This window comes from Protopterus annectens, chromosome 2.part0 (assembly GCF_019279795.1).
Source record: "Protopterus annectens isolate FY-2018-M chromosome 2.part0, PAN1.0, whole genome shotgun sequence".
Taxonomy (NCBI): domain Eukaryota; kingdom Metazoa; phylum Chordata; order Ceratodontiformes; family Protopteridae; genus Protopterus; species Protopterus annectens.
The window spans coordinates 969,446,691-969,467,560 of record NC_056728.1 but is presented as its reverse complement, the minus strand read 5'-3'; the positions used below and the strand labels follow the sequence as shown (position 1 = coordinate 969,467,560).

Here is a 20,870-nt window from a genome sequence, read left to right as displayed (position 1 = left end):
GAACAGGAGTCCGATGACTGAGGTTTCTTAATATGAAGACATGCAACCCCTCTCTGCTTATCAGGATTCTGATCCAGAGAAATCCATTCCTTCTGCCTCACCTCCAGAGGAGTTTTCATTTGGTGAAACCCTACATACTTTAAGGGAGCATTTCCAATGGGAATGACAGGACTATCCTCAGTCAAAAAAGAGATGCAGGGAGTTCTTAGATTTACCACAGCACAGACCTTTAGTCATTCCTCCTGCCCTGGATGTTATGGATGATGTTTTTATGGAATCCAGTTTGACTCCTGACACCCTTTCTCCTGCTTCCAGGAAACCAGACAGGTACTACAGATTCCCTGACTCTCACAAATTCCTTTTCAAAAATCCTACTGCTGTCCCAGAGGTCATCTCCCAAGGATCTAAAGGAATTAAAGCAACCTCAGCTAAGAATCTCACCCCCTCAGACAGGGATTCCTGAGCTTTAGACAGATGGGGTAAAAAAGTATACACTTTTGCAACTCTTGTTATTAGAGGATTAAATTGTCAGTTCCACATGCTGAAATATCAGCAGCATACCATGGAACTCCTCAAACAAAAATATCTTTGTTTCTTGCTTGTGCAGAAAGTAAGGAATTACAAGAGCTTATGCATTCTGCAAGCCAAGTTACTAAGCACACCTTGCAATGTGGCTTTGATGCCCTAGAAGCATCTTGCAGGGCAGCAGTCACTGGTTATGTCCTTAGAAGGCATGCTTGGCTTAAGGAACAGACCTTGCCAGACCATGTCAAATCAAAATTATTGGGCGCATCATTTAACAAAGACAATTTGTTTGGCACCAAGGCAGAAGAGGTCTTAAAAAAGTTGGAAGAAAAAGCTAAATCTATGCAGACAGTTAAAAGACTTTTTACAGGTCCAGCCTCCGAGGTTCAGTAGGTATTGCCCCTCCAAGCACTGATCCTTTCCGGCCCCCTCTAGGCCAGCTCAGCCAAGACCCAGGGGAAGCAGATGCCCCTGACAGCAGTCCAAGTGAATGCAGAGATCTAAGCAGTGGCGTTCCTCCTCTTCAAAAACAGGGAGTGCTAAGCCACCCCCTTATGGTAAGAACTCACAGTGACTTTGCACCTCCACCCCTTACCTCTGCTCACCTGCTTGTGCCCCTAGGAGGAAAACACTCCTTCCATGCAAACAACTGGCCCTCTATTACCAATGACTGATGGGTCCTCAACATAGTGTCCCAGGGATACAAATTTTATTTCCACACTCTGCCAACCCCAAAAGGGTTTCCAGATCTTCCTCCAAACCAGTGAGCAGAGGCTAAAAAGCAAGTCCATTCCCTGCTCTCCATGAGGGCAATACAGCATATTCCTGCAGATCAAATAGGCCATAGATGTTCATCGTGTTTCACTGCTGCATTCATTACACTTGGGTTATCCTGCCGTCAGGCGGTCCCGCAGTTGACCAGAGTTCCAAAGTCCTGGTCCGGCGTCGGTTGCTTTCGCTTCTTCCCTGACGTCAGTGTGCCAGGGGTATATAAAATGCAGCTGACGCCATTTTCTTCAGTCTTTCCTGCCGCGCGTTGCCCGAAGCAAAAGCAGTTCGCAAGTGCCGGTTGGCCGACTCCTTAGATTTTCAATTCGAATTTCAGAACCAAAGTCTTCAATAAAGCTAAGTACCCCATTGGGGAAACTTTTTCTTGCCTCAGTCCGATGTTAGTAAAAGTTAATAATTGTATTTCTTGTGGGAAGCAAATACCTCATAAGGATTTTCATTCTTACTGTATCCCATGCCTAGGCCCAGTTGTTGGTTTTGTGCTAGATTTAATAAGCACACTATTAAACGTCAGTTTGACTTTGCCCAACATTACTTTGGCCGAAGGTTCAATTATACCATGCCGTCGGAACAACCGACGACCGGAATACACAAAAAACACAAAGACAAAGATAAGGGCAGGCATCCAAGGCCCAAAACTGACAATGAAGCCTCTTCTAGGCCAGTTGCCGGTTTGCTGGTTCTCAGTGAGGTGCTTTCGCAGCCCCTGACACCCGCTACCTCAGAGCCACAGGCCGCCTCCAACTCCCAAGTGGAGATGGCTAGGCCTCTGGATACTCAAGGTATTGGGCCTATGGAAACTAACCCCTCAGATGGGTCTGGAGCCGCTGAGCAGGCATCGGCTTCTAAGGGTGTTTTCTGACCTTCACAGCTTACCATCAAAACTACAGCCAAGTCTAAAACTCCATTAAAGACAAAGAAGCAAGTGCAGCATTCACCTGGACAGGCCTCCATGCCTAAAAAACAGATGCTCAAAATGGCCGAAGACTTAATTACTCTAATCAGCGGTTCCCATCCCCCTCTTGATAAAAGGCCTAGGCAGGATACAGACTATGATTCTTCTGACCAGGTTTCCATTTCTTCAGATTTCTCTTCAGACCAGGGATACTCTTTTCCCCTCTATGAGGATTCTGATGCTGAAGAATCAATTCCTTCAGCCTCTCCTCCTGAGGATTACTCTTTTGGGGAATCCTTACGTACCATGAGGGAGCATTTCCATTGAGAGGGCCAGGATTACTCAGAATCCAAGAAAAGGCTCAGAGACTTTCTTTTATTGCCTCAGCACAGGCCCCTGGCTATTCCGCCAGTGTTAGATATTGTGGATGATGTGTTATCTGAATCCAGTTTAAATGCTGATTCTTTGCCCCCTGCTCCAGTGAAGCCAGACAGGTACTACAGAGTCCCTGACTCTCACAAATTTCTTTATAAAAACCCTGTTGCTGACCCAGAAACTATTTCCCAGGGTCCCAAAGGGGTAAAGGCTTCCACGCCTAAAATCCAGTTCCCTCTGACAGGGTTTCTAGAGCATTAGACAGATGGGGGAAGAAAGTTCACACTTCTGCAACTTTAGCAGTGAGGGCTTTAAATTGACAGTTTCACTTGCTTAAATATCAACAATATTTAATGTCTCTGTTAAAACAGAAAATGCTTACAAGTACAGAACATCCTGACTATAAGGAAATGCAGGATTTATTGCATGCAGCGGAACAAGTGGGAAAACATACTCTGCAATGTGGTTTTGATTCATTAGAGGCTTCTTGTAGAGCAGCAGTTACAGGATCTGTGATTCGAAGGCATGCTTGGTTAAAAGAACATGGTTTACCTGATCATGTTAAAGCAAAATTATTGGATGCACCTTTGCAGCAGGATATTTTATTTGGTGTTAAGGCAGAAGAGGTATTAAAGAAAATGGAGGATAAGGCAAAATCTATGCAAACAGTGAAGGATTTCTTACAGGTGCAGCCACCTTGATTTAGCAGAAATTGGCCTTCAAAAAATCGGTCCTTTCCAGTGTCAGACAGACCACAAAGAGGCAGATACAGACGCCCAAGAGGCAGATCTCAGCCCCAAGGCTCTTACAGACGACAGTGGGGTACATCAACCCCAAAAGGAGGGGAAGACAAGTCACAACCTTATAGGAAACAGTCCCAATGACTTCCCCCTTCAAATGCCAAGCACTTACCTTTTGGCAGCTCCCTTAGGGGGAAAACTAGCACTTTTTTTACACAATTGGCATATAATCACCCAAGACAAATGGGTTCTGAATATTGTGTCTCAATGTTACAGGTTCCACTTTCACACTTTACCAAGGCTAAAAGGAATGCCAGACCTGCCACAAAATCAATGGACAGAGGCACAAAAGCAAATTACAGCCCTCATGGACATGAGAGCTATTCAACAAGTGCCACAACAGGAGCAAGGACAAGGATTTTACTCAAGACTTTTCCTGGTCCCCAGAAAGGACAAAGCCTGGAGACCCATACTGGACCTTTCTACACTAAATACTTACCTGGATGTTCCGAAATTCAAAATGTTGACACTATAGCAGCTTCTTCCCATGCTGGGCAAGAAAGCTTGGCTTATTACTTTGGATCTCAGAGAGGCATACCTGCATGTCCCTGTCAGACAAAATTGCAGAAGATACCTCAGATTCATAGCTGGTTCAATGCATTACCAATTCTCTGCACTGCCCTTTGGCTTATCTACCACGCCCAGGGTCTTCACAAAATGCCTGGCACCAGTAATTGCATTTTGCAGACAAAAAGGAATTCAAATATATCCATACTTGGACGACTGCCTTATTCAAGCAGAGAGCAAGGACATTCTTCTAAAGCATCTGGCATTTGTAAAAAGATTGCTAATTTGCCTAGGGTACACAGTAAACGAAAAGAAGTCAAAACTAGTGCCCTCACAAGAGATAATATTCCTGGGTGCCAGCTTAAGTACAACGGCCCAGATGGCTTATCTCACGCCAGTCAAGCAAGGACAACTGACTCAGTACTTTCAATTGATGGCAACAAAAACCCAACTCCCTGCAAGAAAAATTCTGCAGGCCTTGGGGTTCATGGCATCCTGCATACTACTAATACCATATGCCAGACTGCATATGAGGAAATTACAATGGTACCTAAAAAGTGTTTGGACTCAACACTGTCACAGTTTGGAAGCAGTAATACCACTTATTCCCTGCCTACAACAGTAGTTTCGACGGTGGGCACAGTCATGTCACCTCAACAAGCGACAGCCTTTCACTCTACCCACAGCCAGACAGACACTAAACAGATGTTTTGGATTACGCCTGGGGAGCACACATGGCAGGAAAATGTATTCAGGGCAAGTGGGCCGCAGAACAAATGCATCTTCACATCAATCAAAAAGAGATGCTAGCTGTACAAAATGCCCTAACAGCTTTCAAGGACCTTCTGCATCCAGGACAACTATTACTAAAGACAGACAATACCACAGTTATGTGGTACATAAACAAGCAAGGGGGCACTCATTCTTATCCCCTCTGCAGACAAGCCATGACCTTGTGGAACACAGCTCTAACCTATCAAGTTCATCCACAAGCACAATTCCTGCCAGGAAAGAAAAATACTCAGGCAGACGACTTAAGCAGAAACATCATGGATCCTCACGAGTGGAAATTAAATCCACAAATATTCAGCATGATAACACAAAAATGGTGGAGCCCAGACATAGATCTGTTTGCCTCCCCAATGAATTGCCAACTACAGAAAATCTGCACAAGGACTTACCACACACAAGCATGGAAGGTGGATGCTCTCTTGTTCGGCTGGAAAAACCTACAAGTGTATGCCTTCCCACCACTGCCTCTCCTTTTAAAGGTACTCCTAAAAGTAAGACAAGAAAAGCCAAAAATGATCCTGATTGCCCCAGACTGGCCACGCCAGCATTGGTACCCAATCTTAAAGAACATAGCTTAAGGCCCACCATGGATTTTTACCTCAAATTCTGCATCTTCTGACTCCACAAAACAATCAGATCCTGCACAGTCAGCTCAAAACCTTAAACCTGGCTGCATGGCAGATTCCTTAGTCAAGCAGACAACACCTCTCTCTAAAGCTGTTATGGATGTCATTTTGGAGGCCAGGAGGCCTAGCACCAGGAAATCCTATTCAGAAAAGTGGAAGAGATTCTGTGCCTGGAACCAGACTCAAAGCTTTGACCCTCTTGTCCCAAATATTCCTCGGATATTACAATATTTAACTGAGATGCTGGACAAAGGCCTATCCTTTTCATCCATTAAGATCCATGCCTCTGCCATCTCGGCTCATTACAACACAGATCCTCCTATTTTCTCTCATCTTTTGCTAAAACAGTACCTCAGAGGGGCTAAAAACATAAGACCGCCCCGGAGAGCACCAACACCAACTTGGGACCTCAACTTTGTTTTGGAAAAATTAACTTTACCCCCTTTTGAACCAGCCAATTCAGCAAAATTAAAATGTGTCGTGGAAAACTGTTCTGCTTCTGGCAATAACCTCAGCACGAAGAGTCTCAGAGTTACAGGCACTAATGGCAGTGGAACCTTTCATTATTTTTCATCAAGACAAGGTTTCTTTAAGAACAAACTCTACATTTATGCCAAAGGTGGTATCCAGTGTGGCTCTTAACCAAACTATTCACTTTCCAACTTTTTATCCAAATCCCCAGAATAAAGGGGAGAGACTTCTGCACTCATTGGACATACACAGGCAGTTACGCTTCTACTTGGGCAAAACAAAAGCTTTCAGGAAAACTGAGCAATTGTTTGTAGCATATGCTGCAGGATCACAGGGAAAAGGCTATTTCAAAGCAGACCATCTCAAAATGGATAGGAAACTGTATCCGTTTCTGCTACACACAGCATGGAAAAACTGTACCTAGCAACATTGGGTCACATTCCACCAGGGCAACAGCCACTTCAACTGCCTACCTTAGAGGAGTACCTACCAAGGATATTTTGGAAGCTGCGACTTGGAGTTCAGTGCATACCTTTACCAGGCATTACCACCTGCCTCTTTACTCTAAATCCAGAGCTGGCTTTGCCACTGCAGTGCTGCAGGGCCTCATAGCCACCCCGAATGCTTTATAGAACCAGCCACCGAACCTCAGCTTTGGGATTCAACCCAAGTGTAATGACTGCAGCAGTAAAACACGATGAACATAGTACAGTTTTGTACCTACCATAAATGTAGATGTTCGAGTATATTCACTGCTGCAGTCCAGGTTACCCTCCCTCCATCCCCACTTTCTTAGCTGGGACTTATCTATACCTTTCTACCTATACAACCTATGTGGTGTATTTGCTTGTAACTGAAGGTATTGTTTTTATTTTTTATGTATGTTTTATTAGCAGTGTGCATTGCCTACCTATTTGGGGGCACCTGACATCTGGGGCAAGAAAAACTGAAGAAAATGGCGTTGGCTGCATCTTATATACCCCTGGCGCACTGACGTCAGGGAAGAAGCGACAGCAACCGACGCCGGACCAAGACTTTGGAACTCTGGCCAACTGCGGGACCACCTGATGGCAGGATAACCCAAGTGTAATGACTGCAGCAGTGAGTACACTCGAACATCTACATTTATGGTAAGTAAAAAACTGTACTTTTCTATTCCAGACTCTTCATGGTACCCATAAAAGAGGGCACCTGTCACCCAAGCTTCGATCTATCCATTCTAAACACCTTTCTGGAGATACCGAAATTCAAAATGCTCACCCTCCAGCGGCTTCTGCCTATGCTTTTCAAGGATGCTTGGTTAGCCACCCTAGACCTAAAAGAGGTGTACCTACACATCCCAATCAGGGAATGTTGCAGGAAACATGTAAATTTCAGGGCAGGATCTATGCACTTTCAGTTCTCTGCGCTTCCCTGTGGCTTATCCACTGCTCCCAGAGTTTTCACAAAATACCTGGCTCCAGCCATTGATTTTTGCAGACAAAGAAATATTCAAATTTACCCCTACTTAGATGATTGCCTGATTCAGGCAGATAGTCAGGAAAAGCTGTTACAACACTTGACCTTTGTAAAGGACCTACTGACCTCCCTGGGGTATACTATCATTGAAAACAAATCAAAGCTAGTCCCCACACAAAAAATTGTATTCCTGGGAGCAAGCCTGGAAACACCATCCCAGATGGCATTCCTTACTCCAGAAAAACAAGTCTGTCTGGCAGGCTACTTCTTTCAACTAGCCACCAGAACTTAGTTATCTGCAAGGAAAATCCTGCAAGCTCTAGAGTTCATGGCCTCCAGCATTCTACTCATTCCATATGCCAGACTGCATATGAGGAAACTACAATGGTACCTGAAAAGCCTTTTGTGTCAGCACTCTCAAGACCTGGAAACTGTTATATCTATGATACCCTGTCTAAGGAATGATTTTCTTTGGTGGGCAGCAGCATGCAACCACAACAAGGGACTTCCCTTCTCACACCCCCACGCTGCCCAGACCCTCACCACAGACCCTTCAGACTATGCCTGGGGTGCATACCTGGACGGCCGGTGCATTCAGGGCCATTTGAGCCCAAATCAAATACATCTGCACATGAACCAAAAAGATATGCTAGCTGTTCAGCAAACCCTAACAACTTTCAGACCCCTACTGTCCCCAGGGCCTCTAGTGATCAAAACAGACAACACCACAGTGATGTGGTGTATCAACAAGCAGGGAGGGACTCACTCTTATCCTGTCTGCAGGCTCGCCATGACCTTTTGGCACACGGGCTCAGTCATGCAAATGCACCTGCTAGCACAATTCCTGCCAAGCTCCCTAAACTCTCTGGCAGACAACTTAAGCAGAAATTCTGCTAGACCCACATGAGTGGCAGCTAGACCACAGAACCTTCAACCTTGTAACCCAGAAATGGGGCACCTCGAAGGTGGACCTCTTTGCTTCCCACTCCAATCATCAGCTCAGCAAATTCTGCACCAGAGAACCTCACAGCAAGGCTTGGAAAGTGGATGCTCTATCTTTCCAATGGGTAAACCTCTCGATCTATGCATTTCCCCCCTCTACCACTGATTTCCAGGGTACTACATAAAGTAAGGGAGGAAAAACCAAGGGCAATCTTGATTGCCACAGACTGGCCATGCCAGCACTGGTACCTACTGCTGCACAGCCTGTCACCCCTGCCACCATGACACCTACCTCAGATCCTAACACTCCTGACCCAGAAGAATGGAGAATTCATGCATCCACAATTGCAGACCCTGAATCTGGCAGCCTGGCTTATTCCCTGACCTCTCCTCAAGCTGCCAGCCGAAACAAGCAAGTCCTGGATGTTATCCATGAGGCCAGATGCCCCAGCACTAGATACTCCTATGCTGACAAGTGGAAAAGGTTTTGCACCTGGATCCAGGCTAAGGGAGCCAAAACAGCACAGCTCTCTGTACCTCTCATCCTAGATTACCTAGCAGACCTACTACACAGGGGTCTATCCTTCTCTTCTGTTAAAATTCATGCCTCTGCCATCTCTGCTCATTGAAGCACTGAGCCACCTGTCTTCACACACCCTCTCATCAAACAGTTCCTAAGAGGGGCTAGCAACTTAAGGCCACCCAGAAGAGCTCCTACCCAAGCTTGGGACTTTAACTTTGTGTTGGAAAAGCTCACCCTACCCCCCTTTGAGCCTGCAGCTTCAGCAGAGTTAAAATTCCTCTCTTGGAAAACAGCCTTGCTTCTGGCCATCACTTCAGCTAGATGAGTATCTGAGCTACAAGCACTAATGAGTCCATCATCATTTTCCACGGTGACAGGGTCTCCCTCAGGACTAACCCATACTTCATGCCAAAAGTGGTGTCCAGTGTGGCTTTCAACCAATCCATTCATTTGCCCACCTTTTTCCCTAACCCAGAAAACAAGGGGGAAAGGATTCTGCACTCTCTGGATGTGCACAGACAGCTCAGATTCTATCTGGATAGAACAAAATCTTTTAGAAAAACTGACCAATTGCTAGTCAGCTTCACAGCAGGGGCGGAGGGCAAGGCCATATCTAAACAATCTCCATATGGATAGCACACTGCATGCATTTCTACTATAAACAGCACAGGAAACCACCCCCAAAGGGGGGTCAGGACACATTCCACCAGGGCAACCTCCACCTCTGCAGCTTTTCTCAGAGGGGTCCCCACCATGGACATACTTGAGGCTGCAACATGGACTTCTGTTCATACTTTCACCAAGCATTACCAACTGCCTGTCTTCTCCAAATCCAGGGCAGGCTTTGCCACCACAGTCTTGCAGGGCATCCTAACCAGCACCCAGTCTTCTTGACTACCTCCACCCTTTTCTTGAACTTTGGGAATCAACCTAAGTGTGATGACTCCAACAGTGAAACACAAAGAACATAGTACAGTTGTGTACACTTACCAAAAATGTATTTGTTCGAGTGTATTCACAGTTGCAGTCCTGGTTTCCCACCCTCTATCCCTCTTCTCTCTCTCTCTCTTCCTCTCTCCTTACAGGGAATGTTTGGTAGTTACTTTCTACTGGTGGTGTTCTTCCACCATAACCTAGCTCCCTAATTGAGGGCTCCTGACAATTGGGGCAAGAAAAACTGATGTAATGGTGTCAGCTCCCTGATTTTATACCACTTTCGACCTGACATCAGTCCTGGAGCTTCAGCAACCGACGCAGAAATACTAAGCCTCTCTTATTCGGGCTACCCCTGGCAGGATAACCCAAGTGTGATGACTGCAACAGTGAATACACTCAAACATCTACATTTATGGTAAGTGTACAAAACTGTACTTTAGCAATACAGGTGTAAGGTAACTTTAAAAGTAAGTCCCTGTAGACCTTTGTCAGGGACCTCAGGGACAACTGTTAGATTAGGCATTTCCATTTTAAAGTAGTTATTAGGGATTATGCAAACTAAAAATATGTAGTATCAGACATTTTAGAAAAAATTGTTAAAGCAGAAGGAAAGAATAACCTTGCTGGTCAAGCATGAAGCGGTAACAGTTCCCAAGGGAGGCTACAGACTGTTCTTTTGCTGTTCTCTTTCTCAAGGGAAGAATCAGTGAACTGTTAAGAGTTAAGGTATTCTCAGTAAATTCACTTTAGTACCTTTAGGTAGAATAAGGCCTGAAAATATGAAGTCAGACATGTATGCATTCAGTTTCAGAGAAAGACAGTTTATTAGAAAGAAAAGATAAGGATGAAATGTGCAGAAAATACAGAAATACAGAATCTTCTTTTCTCAAGAAAAAAATACAGTCTTGCCAGCTACAGAATGTTCCTTAATTAATGGCATGTTAGATAAAGCACGTGTAATACCAGTCATGAAAACCAAGGCTAACAAGGCATGAAAAGTGTTACAGGGTTTTGGTATTATTAAAATATACTTCAGATACAGTTGGGGAAGTCGGTCAGTTAGTTTGACCTGACATACAGAAAAGATTAAGCTGCAGTACTGACACTTGAGCCTGTGTACAGAAGACAGGTAAAATAAAGACTGCTTCAGTTTACATTATTCAGGACAATCAGAAAACATGCAGAAACGTTGGGTATATTTAGCAGCACTGTTATTACTAACCACCACTCCGGCATTTCTACAGTTTGTTATTGTTTATCAGCACTGTTAATGAAGACAGTATTCGGATATTGTAAAAATCTAATAAAGCCTTATTAAATAAATTGCAGTGTTTGGAAAATTAATTCTGAAAAGTACACAAGACTTGACCCATAAAAGAGAGACTGGCACCTGTTCAGCACGAGTTTGGGAAATTAACAGATAAAGATTTTCATTTCAGTCTCATTTCAGTTGTTTCCTGTTAATTCCAGTATAGTACAGTCTCATCAGTTCTTTCAATTCTACTGATTTATTCTTAGTTGTATGTCTTATGCTTTGAAGGACCTATTAGAGAAAGAACAAAAGCAGTGAAGATCACGTCTAGTGTATAGTGTAGTTGGCTTAATGCAGAGTGTGTGGCTACCACCAGTCATTGGTCATAGTTCCTCATTATTTATATCATCTGTATCATAAACACTTTGTAGTGATAGGAGTACTAACCTTCCTGAGTTGAGATGGAGTGATTTTAATTATGACTGCAGCTGTTTATTCATTGCAACAAAAGTGTTTAACTGGTTAAGCAGTCTGGTCAGAGGTTCCTTTTCAGCCATGATTTGTGCGTAGACACAAAAACAAGTCAAATCATAACACACAAAGCCAAATACACATAAGAAAGGTTATAAATAAAAAAATCTGAGTAAAAAAAAATAAGAAAGTTTGTGATCTGATGTACATTTTGTGCTGGTCAAATTAAACTTGCATTTGTAACCAGCCAGTAAAGTCATTATTGTGAATGTTGCTGCTCTTAAACATGGATCCCCGAAGAATTGTTTTGCATCGATATCCCTGGAATCTTTATTTCAGGACTCCTTAGGTATTAGAAGGAAAATTATTTCACTTGACAGAGGTTCATAGGTAATTACAAGGCTGACTGCCCTTAAGAGCCATTTTAAGCCTAGCCAATTTCCCTCTCAGAGGTGAGACTCAAAGCCTGTACCTTGTGTCTGTAAAGTAAACAATTATACCAACCCTCAACACTAGGAAAGTTTATAGAAACAACTGTCAGGGAAAAGAAAAAGATGGTGAATGATTGATAATTATTTGGGGCTGTTAAATTCCTTTACAAATATTGTCAGACTGTGAAGCTGTTCTCATAGCAGTAATCAGAATGAGACATTCGCATATGGGAAGACATATTGTTATGTTTATCGTGTAGCAGCAGCAGTGCTGCTGTTTTCTAGCTTTGTGAGATGCCAGTGGAAACCCATAACGCTTAACACAAGATAGTAAATTACAAGTCATATGTGACATTAGAGATACATCAGAATGTATCAAATTACAAACGGCTTTCACAGTTAGACACGTTAAGTGGCAGTAAAATTATCAGAGATCACATTGTTGCTAGATTGTTGCATTTATTCAACTGGGACAGGGAGGAGCATCAAAGTTGCTACATTAACAGATACTTAAATTAAACTTAGATTGTTAAGAAGCAATAGCTTAGTAAAACAATCCTTTCATGTACTATAGCATTGACATAGGTAGACAACAGGAATAATAACTTGGATGCAGAGCAGTTTAGAATAGTTACATATGAAATGCAAGTTAAAAAGAAAAGGTAGATAAATGTATACATCTTGTGAAAAGTCAGTGGTATTAAAAGACACAAATGACAATGTCAGTAAAAAGTCATCATTGCAGTGATAATAGTCAGTACATTTATAATCTTTACTTCAGTACTATAACAGTACATACAAACATAGAAATACATTTGTCTTTAAAGTTTTACAAACAAATTGCCGTATCTTGGAAACTGTCTCCAACCTGAAGCTATTTCCCTCCTATGGAGGAGTGTTTTGTCCTAACACTCTGCTGTACTGCGTTCCTAATGTTTATATGAATGACAAAACATTAAAACAAACAAAAAAAAAGATCAGCTGATCATGCCACTAATCTCTTATGTCCAGGGTGGCTCCCCTCTGTGCCTTACCCTGGCTACACTTCTGCTTAAAGAGCAAATATTAATGACAGTTTTTTTCAGTATCATGTAAGGTTCCACCTGATGCTATGCAATAGTCTTTAAGTCACTCGGTTTTGGAAATGATAATGTACATATGAAAATAGTGCTTTTGTTAATTACAAGCAAACAACTAACAATATATTCATTATAATGTACTCTACATGGTCAGTGTCTTTTTCTTTCCCTACCTTGAATTTCATACTATACCCCTCCACAGCATGCATCTTCCTCTTCTTCTTTCGGCTTTTCCCAGTCAGGGGTCGCCACAGTGGATCACCTGTCTGCTCATGATTGGCAGTGGAGTTTTACAGTGTTGAGTTGCCAGCCCAGCACCCAACCTTCCACAGAAGGCACACACATGCACACACTCACACCTAGGGCCAATTTAGTGTGTCCAGTCCACCTACAGCATGTCTTTCGGATGTGGGAGGAAACCAGAGCACCCGAAGGAAACCCATGCGACCACAGGGAGGACATGCAGACTCTGCACAGAAGGCACCCCAGCCGAGGATCGAACCGGAGAACTTCTTGCTGTGAGGTGGCAACGCTAACCGCTGCACCACAGCGGCTGCCCTACAGCATGCATCTTCCTCTGTTATCAAAAATATGAATGTACATTTGAAAGTGTGAATAACAGTTTACAGTGAATGGTATCTCCACTGCAGGACATCCCAGATTAACACTCCTAGTGTCATTTTATGTATATTTCACCATTTTGTAGTATTGTGTATTATTAATCGGTAAATCTCTGAGTTATGGGAAAACAGCCCAAGAAAAGGTGTGAATGTCATAAGGATCTTGTGCATTAAATGGATGTGTATAAGAGGGTGATAAAATGCTTTACGCTGTAGTATATGAAGCTCCTCTGATATTGCTACTCAGCTTTGCTCAGTGGAGCACAACATGGGCTGTTTGGGCCATTAATGACATCATTTCAGTTTTTGGTGTGGGTAGTCTGTACTGGTACCTCCATAGTTTTCAGCTTTCCATGCATGCTGTACTTTACATTTCACAGGTATATGAGTCATAGATCTTCCTTTATACCTTAGTTTGTATGCTTGCTGTACGTCTGGAGTCATTCAGGTACACAGTAGTGTATGTTTCTATTCCACACGGGTTGGGTGCTTTGGAATACATATTTGGTTTGTCATGTGCAGTATCCCTACATAGTTGCACATATGCTTATGAGTACCACTCAAAGATCATATGTTTTGGAAGAACTCATTAAAAGTACTTGGTGTCCTCTGTACTGATGGGGTAACCATGATTTCCAAGATCAAGTGCATAGGTTATTGAAAATCACAACTTGAATGTCAGAGATCATTTTAATAATCAGGTGCTTGGATTCATTTTCCATCACTGCCCCTGCCATGCAGCATAAGGATGTGTGTGTTGTCCTTCAAATGAGATGTTAAACTGAGGTCTCACCTGCCAGAGTTGGTGGGGTCAGAGCAATTTCCCCTAGTCTGTATGAATACCACTTTTTTTCCTCCCTATAAGAGGCCACTAACCTAGCAGGAATGCCTCAGTCAGCAAAGAATAAATGAAGGTAAAATAGAAAAAATAAATTGTATATTTTCTGCAGCAGATACTTGCTTAACTTTTGTTGGTTTAAGTGTTTTTTATAGGTTCATAGGTTTGCACTAGGCTAATAACCACTGTGACCTTTATAAGCCTAGCCATGAATCTCAAATCTGACTAGTTCTGCCACCCTTGGTAGTGTAAGCAGGAGCTTGGGAGATGGAATATTTGCAAGCAGGGACCTGGAAGATGAAATGTTTATAGGCTGTATCCATTAGGTACATAGGTGCCAGCCAGTCCAGTGGTGAATTTCCAGTTCCTCATCCAGTTGTTCAAGTTACACTTGAATTAGGTTAGGGAGGAACTCTGCTCCATGTGGCTGGCAGACCTTTTCCATGCAAGGAGTAGTCTCTGTGATACATTCTCTTCAGGAGGCCCTATTTATGTCACAGGCAAGGATTAAGTGTTTAGAATGGATTACTATCAAAATTTGGAATGGCAGTTGTACGACTGCCGCTTGGTCAAAATCATGGTGCTCATGGTTTGGAATGACGAACTGCAAGATTACGAACCATAAGAATGAATGTAGAGCTGCATTTGTTATTATGGTTTTGGCATAGTGAATGTAGCTCTCGGTACAGTGGGGAGTGGGCAATTTGCCATTTTCCTCCCTATAGTATGATCTCAGAGTTGGTATATTTAAGTTGCAGGGGGACATGCCTCCTGCAAAACATTCACGCTAACACAGACTTTTGATTCCGAAAGTTCCGTGTTGTGAATGGGGCCATCGCGGTTATCATTTCCGATGTTTTGGAATACACAGTGAGTACATTTTCAAGGTTTCAGTTTGGCAGAGTGAATACACGCACAACTGCCTTTCCAAATTTTGATAGTAAACCATTTAGAACAGTTAATTCTGGTGCTCTTTGTTTCACGGATATGCAGGCAGTCCATCAGAGTGTGGTCCGATGATGCCTTGTATGCCAGATATAGATCTGCCCTCAACAGCATGTAGGAGACGGAATACAGGGATAGGGCTTTGGGCTTTGAAGTGGTCTGTATAGGACATGTTATTTACACCCTATATTATTTTAGTGAAGACCCCCTCCAGACGTTCCATTTATTGGATGTGCCTCATTAGGTACATCCCAAAGGGGAATTGTACTCAATGACCAGTCTGATGAGTGCCAAATACAGTGGAACAGTGACCTCCTTGGGACAGATACCATACCTTTGTTTAAGTTACACAGCATAAAATGATTTCCTGGCTACTGTAGAGACATAATGGTCAATGGCTAGATTACTGTCTATGGTTGTCCCCAAGTACCTGACTACATTTGTATGTCAAGCAGTACATTATGGGAGGTTGTATAATATCAAATTAATATACATATGTATAGGAACATATAAAGTTTTGCACTACATTTGTATTGTGGCCCTGACTTTCCTAGAAGGTCGTGAATTTTTCTTTGAAACTTTTGAACAAGACAGCATGTACAAAGGTGTGGATTTCCCTCTCTCTATACCCTCTTTCTGTCTCTCATTGTGTATCTTGTCTCTGTCATATGGGGTGCCTATATATGTGTAATATCTTTAGCTTTTTCTATACAATGTATGCCACATTTTTTTGATTTTACTCTGTTGTTGCCTAGGTGCAGATTTTTACCATGTTCCCATTCATTGTTTGTCACAGCTTTAACGTCAGTGAGAAGGCAGGCTCTGTCAGCGTGACAGTGAAGAGAACAGGGAATCTCAATCAGTATGCTATTGTGCTGTGTCGCAGTGAACAGGGGACCGCAACATCCAGTGCTGCTATTAGCTCCAGACCAGGACAGCAGGACTACCTGGAGTATGCAGGCCAGGTATGTTACAGATATCTTGTTGTGCTCAAACGTTTAATGCCTGTGACTAGCTATGTCCTCAAGAAGTCTGAGACATTTTGGAAGGAGATATTTCTACACCATGTTTTTATGAATTTGAACTTTCATTTTTATGAAAATGTTAAAGAAATAGCAGCACTGAGGGGCAAAATAGGAATGCCAGTGCGTTATCTTCTTCACTATAGTAAGAGTTATTTTTTTCTGTAGTACGAATTCTTGTATTTTTGAAAGAAATGCAAATTAGCAATCCACTAAGGAGATTAGTTTTGATGAAATCTTGTATCTCACACATTTGTATGTTGTCCTGTCTTTGAGGAATTGTGTATCTCTAGCGTTTCCTGGTGGGCCGCCTGGTAACTTATAGCAAGCCCAGAGGCAGTGTGCCTTCGTTAGTGCTACTTTAACATTGCAGACAGATCTGGCTAAACATCAGCTGTCTTGTGTAGTGACTTGCATTTTCTGGTTACTTCTAAGTTTCTGCAGTACAAGAAGAAGCACATGCTATGGCTGATGTAATTACAGTTTGTGTTGTCCTCTGCCCTTCATTTTGATACCATATCATCTCTCTCTGTTTTTGTGTTACCTCAGATATTCTTTTCACAGGCAGTCCCACTCCCTGTGATGGTTAGGTGCTTCTTATGACAAGAAGTGCTTTGCAGTTAGCTGGTACATGGCGTACTTTTTTGCAGACAGTCGCTTCACATTTGGAACATAGGTGAGACTTCACTTCCTGTATCGCATTATATGCTGCAGATGTTTTATGTAGTGAGTCATTAGCACTGCTGTGCCAAGACAAAATCCCTGTGTACCAGCTTGTAGGAACTGAATCTGAGTTTAGATAAGGGAATGGGCAGAAGAAATGAGGGTGAGGGATTACAGAGCCAAGTTAAGGTGGCTGAAGATAATCTCATGAAATACATGAGGCTATTCACTTCCAATAAAGATTAATAAAGTATGTTAAAGTAGAAAATGGAAGTGTAATATTTTTACAGAAGATTAAGCTCAGGGTGAAGGATAAGGCAAAATTCTTACCTTACGAGATAACAGTGGGGAGATTGGCCACAAACTCGAGTAGGAAAGAGAGGAGCACTGATGCACTTTAGAAGTGGAATACCAGTTGAGACAAAGGAATTTAAGCAAAACTGGAAGTTATGTAGTATTAGTAGACAGAATAAGCACACTTGGGCAGAAAATAAATGACAGTTTAATTTCTCCAAGTCTTTTGGGTTTCTAATACCATGGCAGAAATGGCCAACATTAGATGTTCTTCATGTTTCACTGTTGCAGTCATTACATTTGGGTAATCTGCTGGCAGGTTGCCCTCAGTCAGCCTGATTAACAAAGTCTTGGGTCCTGCGTCAGTTGCTGTCCCTTCTTCCATGACGTCAGGTCGTCAGGGGTATAAAACATGTAGCTGATGCCATTACATCAGTCTTTCTTGCCACGCGGTGCCCGAAGCAGAAGCAGTTCGCAAGTGCCGGTCGGCCGTCTCCAGAAATTTTTGTTTTCGAGTTTCAGAACCGAAGTCTTCAACTAAAAAGCTGAGTAACCCCGTTGGGGAAACTTTTTCTTGCTCCTTACCGATGTCAATAAAAATTAATAATTGCATTACTTGTGGGAAGCAAATACCTCATAAGGATTTTCATTTGTACTGTATTCCTTGCCTAGGCCCTGACCACAATGTACCCTGCTGTCAGTTTTGTGCTAAATTTAATCAATGCACTATTAAACGTCGGTATATCTTTGCTTCTAAATATTTTGGCTCACGATTTAACTATCCAGAAATGTCGTCGGTTAGCAGTCCGACTACCGGAATACCTAAAAAACGCAAAGAAAAAGACAGAGACAGACCATCGAGGTCCAAAACTGATGATGATGCTTCTCCTAAGCCAGTCGCTAGTTCGCTGGTACTCAGTGAGGCGCTTTCGCTGCCCCTGATACCCGCTACTTTTGATTCGCAAGCCTCTACTGAGACACATTTGGAGTCCGGTATGCTGCGAGATGCTTCAATTTTTGAACCCGCGAATGTTTCTACCTTAGATGAGTCCAGAGGCACTGTGCAGGCACCGGCTTCTGAGGGTGTTTTCAGGCCTACAGATTTGTATATTAAACCAACGCCATCTTCAAAATTAAGGCCAAAATCTAAATCTATGTCTAAAGAACCGACGCTTGGGCCATGTGTGCAGGGCCCTATGACTAAAAAACAAATTATCAAAGTGGCTGAAGATTTAATTACTCTGATCAGGGGTAGCCAACCCCCCCCCCCCCACTTCTAAGAGGCCTAGGCAAGACATTGATTATGAATCTTCTGAACAGGATTTTATTTCTTCTGACTCTTCTAATGAACAATATTTGTCTATACCTACTTATGAGGACTCTGATGCAGAAGACTCCATTCCTTCTGCTTCTCCCTCTGAGGATTTTTCTTTTGGGGAAACTTTACATACCTTAAGGGAACATTTCCACTGGGAAAGTCAGGATTTCTCTGAATCTAGAAAGAGGCTTATGGATTTTTACTTCTTCTTCTTCAGCATAGGCCTTTGGCTATTCCTTCTGTTCTAGACATTGATGATGATGTTTTTTCAGAATCTAGTATGGCTCCTGATTCTCTGCCTCCGGCTTCTTGTAAGCCAGACAGATACTACAACGTTCCTGACTCCCACAAATTCCTTTTCAAAAATCCAATTGCAGATCCTGAAACCATTTCTCATGGTCCCAAGGGCATTAAGGCCTCTACGGCTAAAAATCCTACCCCTTCTGATAGAGATTCCAGGCCGCTGGATAGATGGGGTAAGAAGGTTTACACTTCTGCAACCTTGACAATCAGGGTTTTAAACTGTCAATTTCATATGCTTAAATATCAACAGCATATCATGGGACTACTTAAACAGAAAATTATGTTAATTTCTGACTGTGTGAAAAATAAAGATTTACAGGATTTATTGCATTCAGCTGAACAAGTTGGAAAACATACTTTCCAATGTGGTTTTGATTCTTTGGCGGCCTCTTGCAGGGCTGCTGTAACTGGGTCTGTGCTAAGAAGGCATGCTTGGCTCAAAGAGCAAACTCTGCCTGATCATGTTAAAGCAAAATTGTTGGATGCTCCTTTACAACAGGACTGTCTCTTTGGCAATAAGGCTGAAGAAGTTTTAAAAAAGATGGAAGATAAAACTAAATCTATGCAAACTGTGAACGATTTCTTACTAGTGCAACCTCCAAGATTTAGTAGGCACTGGCCTACTAACAACTGGTCCTTTACAGTTCCTTCAAGAGCCACTCAAGTCAATCCCAGACATTTCAAAGGCTCGAGGTTTCAGTCACAAGGGACTTTCAGAACAAAACAGTGGGGTGCCTCCTCCTCCAAATGTGGAAACAGCAAGGCAACCCCCTATGGTAAACAGTCTCAATGACTTCTCTTTGCACTTACCTAGCACTTACCTTTCAGCCGCCCCTTTGGGAGGAAAACTGGCACTTCATGCAAGAAACTGGCAACTTATAACCCAGGACAAATGAGTTTTAAAGATAGTATCCCAGGGATACAGATTTCAATTCCACACGTTGCCAATCCCAAACAGATGGCCAGACCTGCCCCCAAATCAGTGGGCAGAGGCCCAGAGACAAGTACTGTCCCGCATGAACATAGGAGCTATTCAACCAGTACCAGAAGAGGAATAAAGACAAGGTTTCTATTCAGGACATTTCCTGATACCCAGAAAAGACAAATCATGGCATCTAATGGTTGGGAGGGTGGCCTAATGGTTAAGGTGTTTGCTTTACAAACACAAGGTGCAGGGTTTGAGTCTCACAAGGGATAATTGGCTAGGCTTAAAATGGCTCGCAAGGGCAGTTAGCTTAGTACTAACCTATGAACCTATGAACCTATGACTTATCTACTCGAAACACATTTCTGGACATTCCAAAATTCAAGATGCTGACAGTTACTTCCTATGCTAGGCAAAGATGCCTGGTTGATAACTCTAGACTTAAAAGAGGCTTACCTGCATATTCCAGTCAGGGAATCTTGCAGAAGATAACTTCGCTTCAAAGCAGGCTACTTGCATTACCAGTTCTCTTCACTGCCCTTTGGCTTATCTACTGCGCCCAGGGTCTTCACAAACTGCCTGGCTCCAGTAATTGCATTTTGGAGGCAAAGAAGTATTCAAATATATCCATACCTGGACAATTGTCTAATTCAGGCAGAAAACAAGGACATTCTTCTAAAACATCTGGCGTTTGTAAAAAGGGTTCTAACTTGCCTAGGTACACCATAAACAAAAAGAAATCACAACTGGTACCCTCTGAAAAAATTACACTCCTGGGTGCAAGCTTGAATACAACTGCCCAGATGACTTACTTACCTTATGCCAGAAAAGCAAATTCATTTGGTAACTTACTTCAGACAGGTGGCCGCAAAAACCCTGCTATCTGCAAGACAAATTCTGCAAGCCTTGGGGTTCATGGCCTCCTGCATTTTTATAATTCCATATGCAAGACTGCATATGAGGAAACTTCAGTGGTACTTAAGAAGTTTATGGAGTCAACATTGTCACAGCCTGGAAACAATGATTCCTGTCATACCTTGCCTCCAACTAGAGTTTCTATGGTGGGCAGA

At 42.8% G+C, this 20,870-nt stretch overlaps 1 protein-coding gene across 1 annotated transcript in view; it reads left to right on the top strand.

The window, feature by feature from the left end:
- LOC122792799 (extracellular matrix organizing protein FRAS1-like) overlaps positions 1–20,870 on the top strand; it is a 4,352,848-nt gene that overhangs the window by 3,325,121 nt on the left and 1,006,857 nt on the right. The window contains exon 52 of the mRNA XM_044060368.1: positions 16,072–16,240. Within this exon, the coding sequence (XP_043916303.1) occupies positions 16,072–16,240 (169 nt within the window). The remainder of the gene's footprint in view (positions 1–16,071; positions 16,241–20,870) is intronic.